The 13,837-nt window shown below is 44.7% G+C and overlaps 1 protein-coding gene across 1 annotated transcript; it reads left to right on the forward strand.

Moving 5' to 3' along the window:
• Positions 1-399: 399 nt before the first annotated feature.
• Positions 400-3,692, forward strand: LOC144686477 (gamma-crystallin M2). Its single transcript, XM_078551741.1, has 3 exons — positions 400-551; positions 636-878; positions 3,362-3,692. The coding sequence occupies exons 1-3, from the start codon at positions 543-545 to the stop codon at positions 3,635-3,637; spliced, it is 528 nt and encodes a 175-aa protein (XP_078407867.1). The 5' UTR covers positions 400-542; the 3' UTR covers positions 3,638-3,692.
• Positions 3,693-13,837: the final 10,145 nt, after the last annotated feature.

Here is a 13,837-nt window from a genome sequence, read left to right on the forward strand (position 1 = left end):
CACAACATTTATGGGGTGCTAGGGCACACATGAAGTGAGATGAGGTTTGAGAAGCATCCATCTCATTGCCCTATTACATTACGCAATGTGAAATGTTTTGAAAGTAAATGAGAAAAAGGTTTGCCAAGCATTTATTTCACAAGGGCACTGCCCCTTCAGAACAAATTATAGTATGATTGAATGCTTTCATTCAGACTAGGCACAGCTAATTCCCAGTTGTCACACACTGTTGATTCAGAATTCCTTTTGTCCAAGAGATTAATGAACTGTTGTATGTAGGCAAAAACAAAAAGTTCCTTTTGACAGAAATGATAAAGCACAAAGCAACAAAAATTGTGATACTGGATTTTCTATAATGATGAATCAGGATTTATTTTCTTGTTTTGGGAGCACACTGGACTGGTTACACAAAGGATAGATTTTATAATAACAATGGAGTATCCCTGGGTTTTTATTGATCGAGTTGCATAAAAGAGGCCAATACTCTGCTGTGAGTGAAGTCGGCTGCACAGAAATTTTGAGTTCCACACGAATTAGACAAAATGGGAAAGGTAAAATTAATTGACTTTTGATTTATTTTAAATGAATATCTCTGTCTGTGTGAAGTCTCAGCTATAACATGCCTACTTTTGCAGGTCACCTTTTACGAGGACAGAAACTTCCAGGGTCGGCACTACGAGTGCAGTGATGACTGTGCTGACCTGTCCCCTTACTTCAGCCGCTGTAACTCCATCCGCGTTGAGAGTGGCTGCTGGGTGGTGTATGAGAAACCCAATTACATGGGATATCAGTATGTTCTGACCAAGGGAGAATATCCTGACTACCAGCGCTGGATGGGATTCAATGACAACATCAAGTCATGTCGCACATACTCATATGTAAGTTTCAATTTCTTGAGTTTTGGATTTTTCTTTATTTTCTGAATTTTACCTCTATTCTAATGATCTGTTGGTGACTTATTTATATCAGATGCAGCGAGTCCTGCAATATGATGGATGGTTATAAAATGCTGAAGGAATTGCATTTAGAACATAACTATAGGAGCAGGCCATTTCGCTCGTTCAGCCTGTTCTGCCATTCAAAGAATTCATATCTGATTTGCAACCTAACTCCATATCTCTTGGATTTTCCCTATATCCCTTAATATCTTTGGTTAATAAAAATCTATCAATCTCAGATTTTAAATTAACAATTGATCTACCATCAATTGCTGTTTGTGGGACAGAGTTCTAAACTTCTACAGTGTTTGTAGACAGTGTGTGTAGAAGTGTTCCTTAATTTCAATTCATTCCTAATTTGAAAAGTCTGCTTCTAATTTTTAGATTATGCACCCTCCCCTCCACCCTGCCCCGCCAGTCCTAGACTCCCCAGTCAGTCGAAATAATTTCTCCATATCTAACCTTAATATTTAGAAAACTTTGCTCAAACCACTCCTTAACTTTCTTAATAGGAATACAAACCTAATAATTTAATCCTTGGAATCCAGGTGCCATTTTGGCAAACTCCCCCGCAAAGCCAGTATATTTTCCCTAATGGTATGGTGCCCAGAACTGCTCAAAGTGCTCTAGGTGCGGCCTAACTAGAGCTTCACATAGCTGAAATATGACTTCTACCCCCTTGTATCCTAGATACAAAGACCAGCATTCCATTAGCTCTAGTGATTTTTTTTGTATCTGTTCATCACATCAAACTGATCTATGTACCTGGACTCCCAAGTCTCCACAGTTTCTAGCATTTCACCACTTAGAATTAGTACTCCATTCTGACCTCCTTAGGTCCAAAGTGGATAACCTCACATTTGCCTACACTGAAAATCCAATAGCCACAGTTTTACCCATTCATTTAATCTAACAATATCTCTTTTTGATTTTATGCTCCCATTTATACTGCTCACAATGATGACTTTCTTTGTGTTATAGCACCCTTGATATGTGGCTTTCTTTCCCTTCATCTAAGATGTTAATATATAAGGTGAATAGTTGAGGTCCCCAATTCAAATCCTTAGGGACACCACTGGTTATATCCTGACAATTAGTAGTGTCTGGCCCAGAGTACCCGCCCATTATCTCTACTCTGTCGCCTACCACTCAACCAATTTCCTAATTAGGTTAATAGACCTGAAGTCACCGGCCTAACTAATAACGCAGTTGTCTAAATAATCTGTAGTATATCAGTGTCTGTGCTATCTTTAATTACAGAATCAAGGCTATTTTACTATATTTACTGACAATTTAACTTAGATCTAAATAAAATAACAGAATCTTACAATGCAATAGAAAAATAACTGGAACTGTATATCATATACAGAAATGGGAAGGGAAATTATTGTCCTGCATAGTGTTGAAATAACTATACAGAAAGTTAAATCTTGTAATTAAGAATGCACTTTTTAACGATGTGATGATTGTTGGTGTATTTGCAATCAACCCTGCTGGCTCAGAAATTAAACAATTTGATCTGTGGTGTCACATGCCTCCAGGTGGAAAATTTCTACATATTTTTCATATTTTTCTTTTTTGTCTTTTTTCTCTCTTTCTCTTTGAATCCAATCTTTCTTTCCCCTCTCCTTGTTTCTCTTTCTGGCTCTAATTCATCCTCCTCAGTAATTTTCTGGAACTGAGAGCTGATAAGGATGTACAGAGGGCAATAAAACATCAGGGATCTTAGTGAGCAACAGGACCAATATTCTATCTCCCTAACCAATGAGAGTTAAAGATTGAGAAACAAGTGGAGGAATGATGAAGAAGGAAGATGAACTAGAGAGGGCAAATTAAGAGTCAAACCAGATACATAAAGAGAAACAAAGAGAGAGAAAGGAAGATTGAATTAAGAGAGACACAAAAAGAATGAAAAAAATGTAAATTTCAAATTTGACATTCTTAAAATCTCTAAGAATTTATTACATTCAGGAATGTAAATGAACAAATTAAATTTTTCCCTTTCTGGTCCAGAGCATTTGACGCATTGCATTAACAATTATCACATTGTTGAAAACTCAATGCTGTTGAGTTCCAATTCTAACTTTATGTGGTGAGTTTTATGAAAAATTGATATGCAGATTGGGAAACTTCTTTAAAATAGCAGGAGGCAAAGGGTGAGATGCAGTGAAGCAATTGGCAGAACAGAATAAATCAACCACTATGTTCGGGAGATTCACAGCTCATTGTCTAGCTTTTAATCTCCTGAACATGCTCACTGATTTATGCTTTGATAATGGAGTGCACATACTGTTATTTTCTTTTTAAATCCACTGTTTTTGATGGGTGGGTTTTACATTTCTCATATTTGCACATTGATTTACTTGTATTAGTACTTTTGGCAGCAATTTTGCATTAGTTTAATGGTTTTCTAAATCCTACAGTCCAGCGATGGCTCCTACAGAATGAAAGTTTACGAGAGACCTGACTTTGGAGGACAGATGATGGAATTCATGGATGACTGTCCATCTGTCTATGATCGTTTCCGTTACCGTGACATCCACTCCTGCCATGTGATGGACGGTTACTGGATCCTCTATGAACATCCCAACTACAGAGGCCGACAGTACTTCCTGAGACCCGGTGAATACAGGAAATTCAGTGACTGGGGAGCAACCTGCCCAACTATTGGATCTTTCCGTCGTATAATGGATTTCTAAATATTTTGAAAGTTCAATGTTAATTCAGAAATAAACACAGTTTTGATCACTCCAATTATGAGTCTTCTATTCATCTTTATAAAGTAATGAAAATATTTCTCAATCCTTCTAACAATGCTTTAAGTGCTGTATTTAGACTACACTGAATCTTGTCATACTTAAATGGCAGTTTTATAGATTAAATTTCATGAGTTGAGCTAGTATGGCATTAGACCACTGATAGGGCTGTTCCCTGATATCTCTGGGAAATTCCGGTCAGCCTCTGACAATAGGCCTTAATAGGCCAGTAAAGAGCCTTAATTGGCTCCCACAAGTTCTCTAGCTGTGGCTCAGTGCATAGCACCCTCGCCTTTGAATCAGAGGGTTGTGGGTTCATGTCCCACTCCCGGAAAACCAAGAACTGTGAATGTACTCGAAAGAGTTGCAATCTGTGACTGTTGATAACTCGAAAGAGTTTCAATTAATAAAAATGAAGTGTGAAAGCTGTCTACACTTGCTGCTCTTTCTTCAGCTGGCTGACGCAGTGTGGAGTCAATGGAGTGAAAGTGGATAGTCCCGAAATCGGGCACTGGGATACTAACATGCAAGTAATCTGCATGCATTCAAAGTAATGCAGACAATGCACAGACATTATGTTGTATACTAATTACAAAGACTGTGGTGTGTAGCTTGCATGGAACATGCTGTTGAGTGGTTGCGTGCCTCAGCAGAAGGCCCAAGTTTGTGTGAGGCTAGCACCATTTACAGCTGACCTGCACCACATAAAGCCAGCCTGCATCTCATGAGAATGAGGTGCATTCTGATTGCAGCAGGGGCAGGTAGTGGTGAAAGAGGAGCTAGAGACCAGGAAGAACATTGAAAAATGGCATAACAGATCAGATAGCAAGCCCTAGCATTCTCTGAGTGCTAGAGGCCTTGGTGCAGCAAGTGCATGGCAGGAGAGAGGTCCTTTTCTTTCTGTGGGCCAGGATGCCCTCCAGACAGTTACTGAGAAGGCAATGGGTACGGAAAGCCATTGCAGTCAATGTCAGCAGCCTAGCACTGTGGACCTGTGTGCAGTGTGGAAAGAGGTTCAATAACCTTGCATGGGTGATATAAAACCATTAGGGTGAGCAGGAGAATAAAGGCAATGTCAGCTTGGCCAGGCTTCTTCCCCTTCACAGTGGTTCCCTTTCTCCCATCTTCCAGCTGGATGTCTCTCTCTGGTTTCTTATCCTCTCTGGATATTTTCATTGAGAACTGCTGGCCAAAACAGAACAATGGCTGTCTCAATTTCTCTGCTCCCCTCGCTCACTCTAACTTATCTTCCTTTGAACCTGCAACACTTAGTTCTCTCAGGTCGAACTCTAACATTATCAACTCCACAGAGCCACTTCTACCTCCTTCCCAAGACCCACAAACAGGGCTCTTCTATTTCAGCTGTTCCTGTCCCTCATAACGGATTATTTTTTTCCCTTTCCAGCTCCTTTTTTCTCCCCTTACCCAGTCTCTCCTGATTCAGCCATGACTTTCCACCACTTTAACATTGTCCAGTTTCCTGGTTCTAACTATCTCCTTTTCACCATGGATGTACAACCTTTCCATACCTCCACCTCCCACCCAGATGGTCTTCTTCCCTGAAGGAGACCCAGCCAGTCTCCACCCATCACCACCATCCTCTGCCTGGCTGAACGTGAACTTACTTTGAACAGCTTTTCCTTTGCCTCCACTCATTTCCTCCAAATAAAAGTTGTCGCCATGAGTACTCGCAAGGGTCCCAGATATGCCTTCCTATTTGTAGGATATGTCGAACATTCTTTGTTCCTGTCCTACTCAGGTTCCCTCGCTCATTGCAACATTCCCTAGATTCTGGAAAGATCCCAGTCAATTGCAAAACTGCAAAAGTAACACCTTTATTCAAGAAAGGAGGGAGACAGAAAGCAGGAAACTATAAGCCAGTTAGTCTAACATCTGTCATTGGGAAAATGCTGGAATCTATTATTAAGGATTTAATAGTAGGTTATTTAGAAAATCAGAATACTATCGGCAGAATCAACATTGTATTATGGAAGGGAAGTTGTGTTGGATAAATTTATTCGAGTTCTTCGAGGCTGTAACAAGAAGGGTGCATAGAGGGGAACAATAGATGTAGCATATTTGGATTTCCAAAAGGCATTTGACAAGGTGTCACATAAAAGGTTACTACAAAAGATACGAGCTCATGGTGTTGGGGGTAATGTATCAGCATGGATAGAGGATTGGCTTATGAATAGGAAACAGAGACTGAGGATAAATGCATCACTTTTTGATTAGCAAACTGTAACTAGTGGGGTGCCACAGAGTTTAGTACTGGAACCTCAATTCTTTATAATCTGTATTAACAACTTGGATGAAGGGGCAGAATGTATTGTAGCCAAATTTGCTGCCGATTCGAAAATAGGTGGGAATTTGCAAATTGTTTGAGGTGGGGGGCATAAATGGTCAAGATTTTCAGTTGCTGGTGGGTGTGCAATTTGAAAATGGCGTTCCCGAAGGTGGCACTGGATCCCACCATCTTCGGAATGTGATGCAACTTTCAATGGGAGAGAAAGAGAGGGTTTTCTGGAACCCACAACACCACCAATTAAGTGCCTGTTAAGTGCCTGTTAAGCTAGTTGTAAAGCTAATTAAAAGGCCTCATTGAGCAAGTTTTGGAATTTCACTTGGCAGGCATGAGGAACACATGGTGAATGTCAGGGTGAATCTGGTGTGCACAGATCAGGGAGTCATCAGGGTTAATAAGGGCATTAGTCAATCATGCTTAGCTGCTCAACCAGTGGCACAGAGTTGTCATTGCTGGTGCCAACAGGTATGTTTTTCTCATTAATGAGAAGTTGGAGTTTTGAGAGGGCTATCAGGCTGTTGGCATCACCTATACAGCAGAGCATGGCAGAGGAAACCCTGCAGTACAAACCACTGGCAGCTCAGTGACTAGAGATGGGAACAGGCTACTCTGACAATTGGCGGAGGAGAGAGGAGGAGGCTCAGCAGAGGCATCCACATGGTCAGGAAGAGGGCAGAGGAGCACAGAGAGGGGCTGCAAGGAGAAGAAGGTGCCAGCCACTATATCGGGTGTACTGCCCAAGAGTCAGTTGCCTGCAACTTACAGAGCGCCAGTGCCGGAGGAGACAGTGCCTACCCAGGCAGCTAGTCTCAGGGATTTGCAGTACAATGCCACACAGCCCTAATCCTATGGTAGTGCCCCACTTACAGCTGTCAAAGTCTCCAACACCCTGAATTTTTATGCATCCGGGTCACTCCAGGGATCAGCCACGTACCTAACTGGCATCCCGCAGTCGGCAGCTCATCACGCCATCAGGTAGATCACGGATGCCCTATTTCAGAGGGCGGGGGAATACATCCATTTTGGCACAGTGGGGCCAGTGAAGGCACAGAGGGCATTGGACTTTACCACTATCAATGAATTCCCCCAGGACCAGGGCGTCATCGATTGCACCCATGTAGCCATCCATTCCTTGTGTCTCTGCACTATGCGGCAGAGAGTGCCACTCTCTCTGTACATGTCAATGCGCTGCTCCTGCATCCATTCAGAGTGGTGCTGTATATAGCTTTCCAAGAGGGTGGTCATTTCCTTAATGGAAATGTTCATGCGCTCCAATCACTGAGCCATGACAGACTGCATGTGCTGTGTGTATTCCTCCATAATCTGTCTATGGCTCCGCAGTGCCTCAGGGGTCTCCAACAATTGGGAACTCATCTGTCTCTGATGCTCCAGAAAGACCCCCCTTGTCTGTGATACCTGAAGCCCAGCATCTTTGCCCGGAAGAGCATGGCTATGTGTGGTCTCCTTCCTCCAAAGCTGACTTTGCCTCACTCTCCTCCTCCTGCTCCCTGGTGATGTGCTGCTCATTCTGTTTCCCCCATTTTAAGCTAGATGGTAGCCCCACTGAGGTGAATGTCTGCGCTGGTGGTTGTGGGGAGGTAGGAAGTGATGGTGCAGGGTCTGTGGATTGTCTCTCCGCTGAGGAGGCCAGTTATGTGTGCACTGTTCCACCCTGTGGGTCACCGACTGAAGGGCTTGTAGGAGAGACAGGAACAAGAAGGTGTTGAGAACTCAGACAATTCAACAGGTGCATCAACACAACCCATCTCCATTGATGTCAGCGGTCGACAAGCCACAGCCCCCATCGGGCAGGAATCTCCTCCATGCCCTTCTCCTGAGGATAGAGCTATCAAATAACCCTAACTCTTCTTGGCTTCCAGTCTCAGCGTCACTGATAGCCTGCCGCAATGGCACCTGGGTGATGTCGAGTGCTGCCTCCCCTATGGCTGTGAGCTGGTGCAGGTCTGGCACTCTGCCTCCTGCTCACGCCATCTCCCAGCTATTGTGTATGGACTTCTCCTGCAGGATGAGGGGAAAATGATGCATGAGTTAAGCTGCTCTCTCTCAACTCTCACAGCATGACATTGACATGAGCTGTTGTGCTCCTCATTAGTGCCCCTTCTCATTTTCATGCCAAATTTGAGGATAGCTGACATCTCAGTGATGAGACTGGTTTTAGATATTTGTGACGAACGGGTTAGATAAAAGCAAAATACTGCAGATGCTGGAGATCCAAAATAAAAAGTGCTGGAAAAACCAGCAGGTCTGGCAGCATCTGTGGAGAGAGAAACAGAGTTAATGTTTCGAGTCCAATATAATTCTTCTTTGGAACTGATTATTGTAAGCTTGTGATGCACTGTGTATGGGTGAAGGTTTGGGTGGGGTGGCAGGGACGGGTCCGATAGGGCACGTGAACCTCCAAAGTTCAGCTGCCTCATTTTTATAGTTTACTTCCAGATTTCACATCCAAACAGCAGAGGGCGTGATAGGGCTTGCATGACATGATCTTAACTCCAATATTTAAAGGGACACCCCAAAGATGCGCTTTGAAGGAGTTGGAGTTGGGAAGAAAAGGGAAGTGAGTGGCAGAATGGAATCCAGACAGGCAAAGACTGTGCCTTGTTTCAATGACGCGTGACTGGATGTGCTTCTGGGGGCTGCGAGGAGTCAGAAAGAGACACTCTTCCCCACCAATAGTCTTTCATTTAAAATCCTTATCTTTGCTGCCCATCCCAGTGTGATAAAACTTTCTCAGTGATATCTTCACCACTTTCCTCACAGCCTCTGCACTGAATGATTCCTCATCCTTGGTAGTTTCAACCATCGTCTCAACATATCACTCTCTCTCTCTATTCTGTGTTCACTGCGTTTTTATCATTCCTTAATCTCTCCCTCTGTGTAAACTTCCCAACCCATATTCATGACCGCCACCTTGGACTTGCCATCTCATTTGGCCTCGCTACTCCAGTTGTATCAATCACTGATAGGGCCATCACTGATCACTTCCTTGTATCATTCTGCACCCAAACTCACTTCCGCTCCTCCAATCCTATCTTCTTCTGTGTCAGCCCTGGACAATAACTAACTCCCAATTAACATAACTGCACTTTCAGAATCTTGACTACCTTTGGCCCTCTGTGCAGCATGACATTTTTGCAGTTACTGATTTGCTCATCTGCACTGTCACCTCCACCTCCGCCTTTGATGTCAGAGTCCCCCGTTAAAACTATTATTCTCTGCAAACAAAAACAAAAATACCTGGAAAAACTCAGCAGGTCTGACAGTATCTGTGGAGAGGAGCACAGCTAACGTTTCGAGTCTGAATGACCCTTCAACAGAACTAAGTAAAAATAGAAAAGGGGTGAAATATAAGTTGGTTTAAGCGGGGTGGGGAGGGGGGGGAACAGGTAGAGCTGGATAGAGGGCCAGTGATAGGTGGAGATAACCAAAAGATGTCACAGACAAAAGGACAAAGAGTGTTGAAGGTGGTGATATTATCTAAAGGAATGTGCTAATTAAGGGTAGAAAGCAGGACGAGCAAGGTACAGATAGCCCTAGTGGGGGTGGGGTGGGGGGAAGGGATCGAAATAGGCTAAAAGGTAGAGATAAAACAATGGATGGAAATACACTTAAAAATAATGGAAGTGGGTGGGAAAAGAAAAATCTATACAAATTATTGGAAAAAACAAAAAGGAGGGGGAAAATCGGAAAGGGAGTGGGGATGGAGGAGAGAGTTCATGATCTAAAATTGTTGAACTCAATATTCAGTCCGGAAGGCTGTAAAGTGCCTAGTCGGAAGATGAGGTGCTGTTCCTCCAGTTTGCGTTGAGCTTCACTGGAACAATGTAACAAGCCAAGGACGGACATGTGGGCATGAGAGCAGGGTGGAGTGTTGAAATGGCAAGCGACAGGGAGGTCTGGGTAATGCTTGCGGACAGACCGAAGGTGTTCTGCAAAGCGGTCACCAAGTCTGCGTTTGGTCTCTTCAATGTAGAGGAAACCGCATTGGGAGCAACGAATGCTGTAGACTAAGTTGAGGGAAGTGCAAGTGAAATGCTGCTTCACTTGAAAGGAGTGTTTGGGCCCTTGGACGGAGAGGAGAGGGGAAGTAAGGGGACAGGTGTTACACATTCTGCGGTTGCATGGGAAGGTGCCGTGGGAGGGGGTTGAGGTGTAGGGGGTGATGGATGAGTGGAGCAGGGTGACCCGTAGGGAATGATCCCTGCAGAATGCCGCCGGGGGGGTGAAGGGAAGATGTGTTTGGTGGTGGCATCATGCTGGAGTTGGTGGAAATGGCAGAGGATGATCCTTTGAATGCGGAGGCTGGTGAGGTGATAAGTGTGGACAAGGGGGCCCCTATCATGTTTCTGGGAGGGAGAAGAAGGTGTGAGGGCGGATGCGCGGGAGATGGGCCGAACACGGTTGAGGGCCCTGTCAACCACCGTGGGTGGAAAAGCTCGGTTAAGGAAGAACGAGAACATGTCAGAGGAACTGTTTTTGAAAGTGGCATCATCAGAACAAATGCGACGGAGGCGAAGGAACTGAGAGAATGGGATGGAGTCCTTACAGGAAGTGGGGTGTCCACCAATATCCATTACAAGCCTACCGACTCCCACAGCTACCTCGACTACAGCTCCTCACACCTCGCTTCCTGTAAGGACTCCATCCCATTCTCTCAGTTCCTTCGCCTCCATTGCATCTGTTCTGATGATGCCACTTTCAAAAACAGTTCCTCTGACATGTCCTCCTTCTTCCTTAACCGAGGTTTTCTACCCATGGTGGTTGACAGGGCCCTCAACCGTGTCCGGCCCATCTCCCGCGCATCCGCCCTCACACCTTCCTCTCTCTCCCAGAACAATGATAGGGTCCCCCTTGTCCTCACTTATCACCTCACCAGCCTCCGCATTCAAAGGATCCTCCTCTGCCATTTCCGCCAACTCCAGCATGATGCCACCACCAAACACATCTTCCCTTCACCCCCCTTGGCGGCATTCCGCAGGGATCGTTCCCTCCAGGACACCCTGGTCCACTCCTCCATTACCCCCTACACCTCAAACCCCTGCCACGGCACCTTCCCATGCAACCGCAGAAGGTGCAACACCTGCCCCTTTACTTACCCTGTCCTCACCGTCCAAGGGCCCAAACACTCCTTTCAAGTGAAGCAGCATTTCACTTGCACTCCCTCAACTTAGTCTACTGCATTCGTTGATCCCAATGCGGTTTCCTCTACATTGGAGAGACGAAACGCAGACTTGGTGACCGCTTTGCAGAACACCTTCGGTCTGTCCGCAAGCATTACCCAGACCTCCCTATCGCTTGCCATTTTAACACTCCACCCTGCTCTCATGCCCACATGTCCATCCTTGGCTTGCTGCATTGTTCCAGTGAAGCTCAACGCAAACTGGAGGAACAGCACCTCATTTTCCGACTAGGCACTTTACAGCCTTCCGGACTGAATATTGAGTTCAACAATTTTAGATCATGAACTCTCTCCTCCATCCCCACTCCCTTTCCGATTTTCCCCCTCCTTTTTGTTTTTTCCAATAATTTGTATAGATTTTTCTTTTCCCACCCACTTCCATTATTTTTAAGTGTATTTCCATCCATTGTTTTATCTCTACCTTTTAGCCTATTTCGATCCCTTCCCCCCACCCCACTCCCACTAGGGCTATCTGTACCTTGCTCGTCCTGCTTTCTACCCTTAATTAGCACATTCCTTTAGATAATATCACCACCTTCAACACTCTTTGTCCTTTTGTCTGTGACATCTTTTGGTTATCTCCACCTATCACTGGCCCTCTATCCAGCTCTTCTTGTCCCACCCCCCCACCACCCCCCCCCACCCCCCACCACTTAAACCAACTTATATTTCACCTCTTTTCTATTTTTACTTAGTTCTGTTGAAGGGTCATTCGGACTCGAAACGTTAACCATTCCTCTCCACAGATGCTGCCAGACCTGCTGAGTTTTTCCAGGTATTTTTGTTTTTGTTTTGGATTTCCACCATCCACAGTTTTTTTGCTTTTATCTTATTATTCTCTGCTGTCGGCCGTTTGCCTGGTACAGCCCTCATCTCTGCTCCCAAAAGTCTAAGGGACACAGGCTTGAATGGATCTGGCAGACAACTGCCAGATCTGAAACAGAAACAAAAAATGCTGGAAAAACTCGGCAGGTCTGACAGCGTCTGTGGAGAGAAAAACAGAATTAATGTTTCGAGTCCGTATGACTCTTCTTCAGAGCTGCCAGGTCTGGCTGGACTACATAAAATAATGTTCTCCTCTCATTTATTAAAACTGCTCACTATTCTGGGATCACCCTGGAATGCAAAGATAACCCTTGGTTTCTTTCCTCTACCAGAAATCACCTTTTCAAATCCCTCTCCTCTGCTCCTCCAACAGTAAGTGGGAAAAGCTCATGGATTTTTTTTGTGGCTAAAATTCAGATGGTCTGATCAGCTACTTCTGCCATTTCCCTCCCTTCCATTAGCCCACTGTGCAAAATTTCCTCTAAAAAACTCCCCTGCCCTAGCCCTGAACTCATACCTTTCTCTAATTTTTCTCCTATCTCCCCTCATACCTTCTCCAACTCACCTTGACCATCTTGATCCACCTCCTGTTCCTTTGATCCTGTTCCCACTAAACTGCTGACTATTCTAGTCTTCGTGTTGGATGATGTTGTTAACATTTCTCTCTCTTCCGGTCTAGTCCCTATCTCTTTTAAATTTGCTCTCAGCACCTCTCCCCTCAAACAACTAACTCCTGACTCCACTGACCTTCCAAACTACCACACAATCTCCAACCTCCCTTTCTTCTCCAAAGTCTTTAAGTGTGTTGTCACCCCCCAAATCTGTTCCCATCTTTTCTGGCACTCCATGTTTGAATCTCTCTAATCAGATTTCTACCCTGCCCCAGTACCAAAACTGTTCTTATCAAAGTTTTGAATGGCATCCTCTGTGATTGTGGGAAAGGTAAACTATCCCTTCTCATCCTTCTTGACCAGGATGTTGCCTGGGATGAAACAGTTAAGTTATGAAGAGAGGTTGGATAGACTTGGGTTGTTTTCATTGGAGCAGAGAAACTGAGGGGCGACCTGATCGAGGTGTACAAGATTATGGGAGGCATGGACAGGGTGGATAGGGAGCTGCTGTTCCCCTTATTTGAAGAGTCAGTCTCAAGGGGGCATAAGTTCAAGGTGAGGGGCAGGAGGTTTAGGGGGTTGTGAGGAAAAATTTCTTTACCCAGAGGGTGGTGACGGTCTGGAATGCGCTGCCTGGGAGGGTGGTAGAGGCGGGTTGCCTCACATCCTTTAAAAAGTACCTGGTTGAGCACTTGGCATGTCATAACATTCAAGGCTATGGGCCATGTGCTGGTAAATGGGATTAGGTAGGTAGGTCAGGTGTTTCTGTTGGTGCAGACTCGATGGGCCGAAGGGCCTCTTCTGTACTGTATGATTCTGTGATTCTGTCTGCAGCTTTCAACATAGTTGACCCCACCATCCTCCTCCAATCCCTCTCCACCTCATCCAGCTGGGACTGCACACACTTGTTTCTAATCTTCCCTATCTAATTGTAGCAAGGGCATCACTTGCAATCTCTTCCCTCCATCCACCCCCTGCCACCACCCCCACCACCCCCCCACACTTTTACTTATGGTCTTGCTCCTAGGGCTCTATCCTTTTCCCCCTCCTTTTTCATATCTACGTGCTGCACCTTGACAATATCACCTCAAAACAAAGCATTGGTTTTGTAAGGGCATGAGAATCCCTTGCGGAGCCTTGCAACTCTGAAGAAAAGTCATCAGGGCATTAAAAGCGTTTTTTTTGTCATTTTCTTTGAACAT

Source organism: Cetorhinus maximus, chromosome 11 (assembly GCF_964194155.1).
Source record: "Cetorhinus maximus chromosome 11, sCetMax3.hap1.1, whole genome shotgun sequence".
In the NCBI taxonomy this organism is placed as follows: domain Eukaryota; kingdom Metazoa; phylum Chordata; class Chondrichthyes; order Lamniformes; family Cetorhinidae; genus Cetorhinus; species Cetorhinus maximus.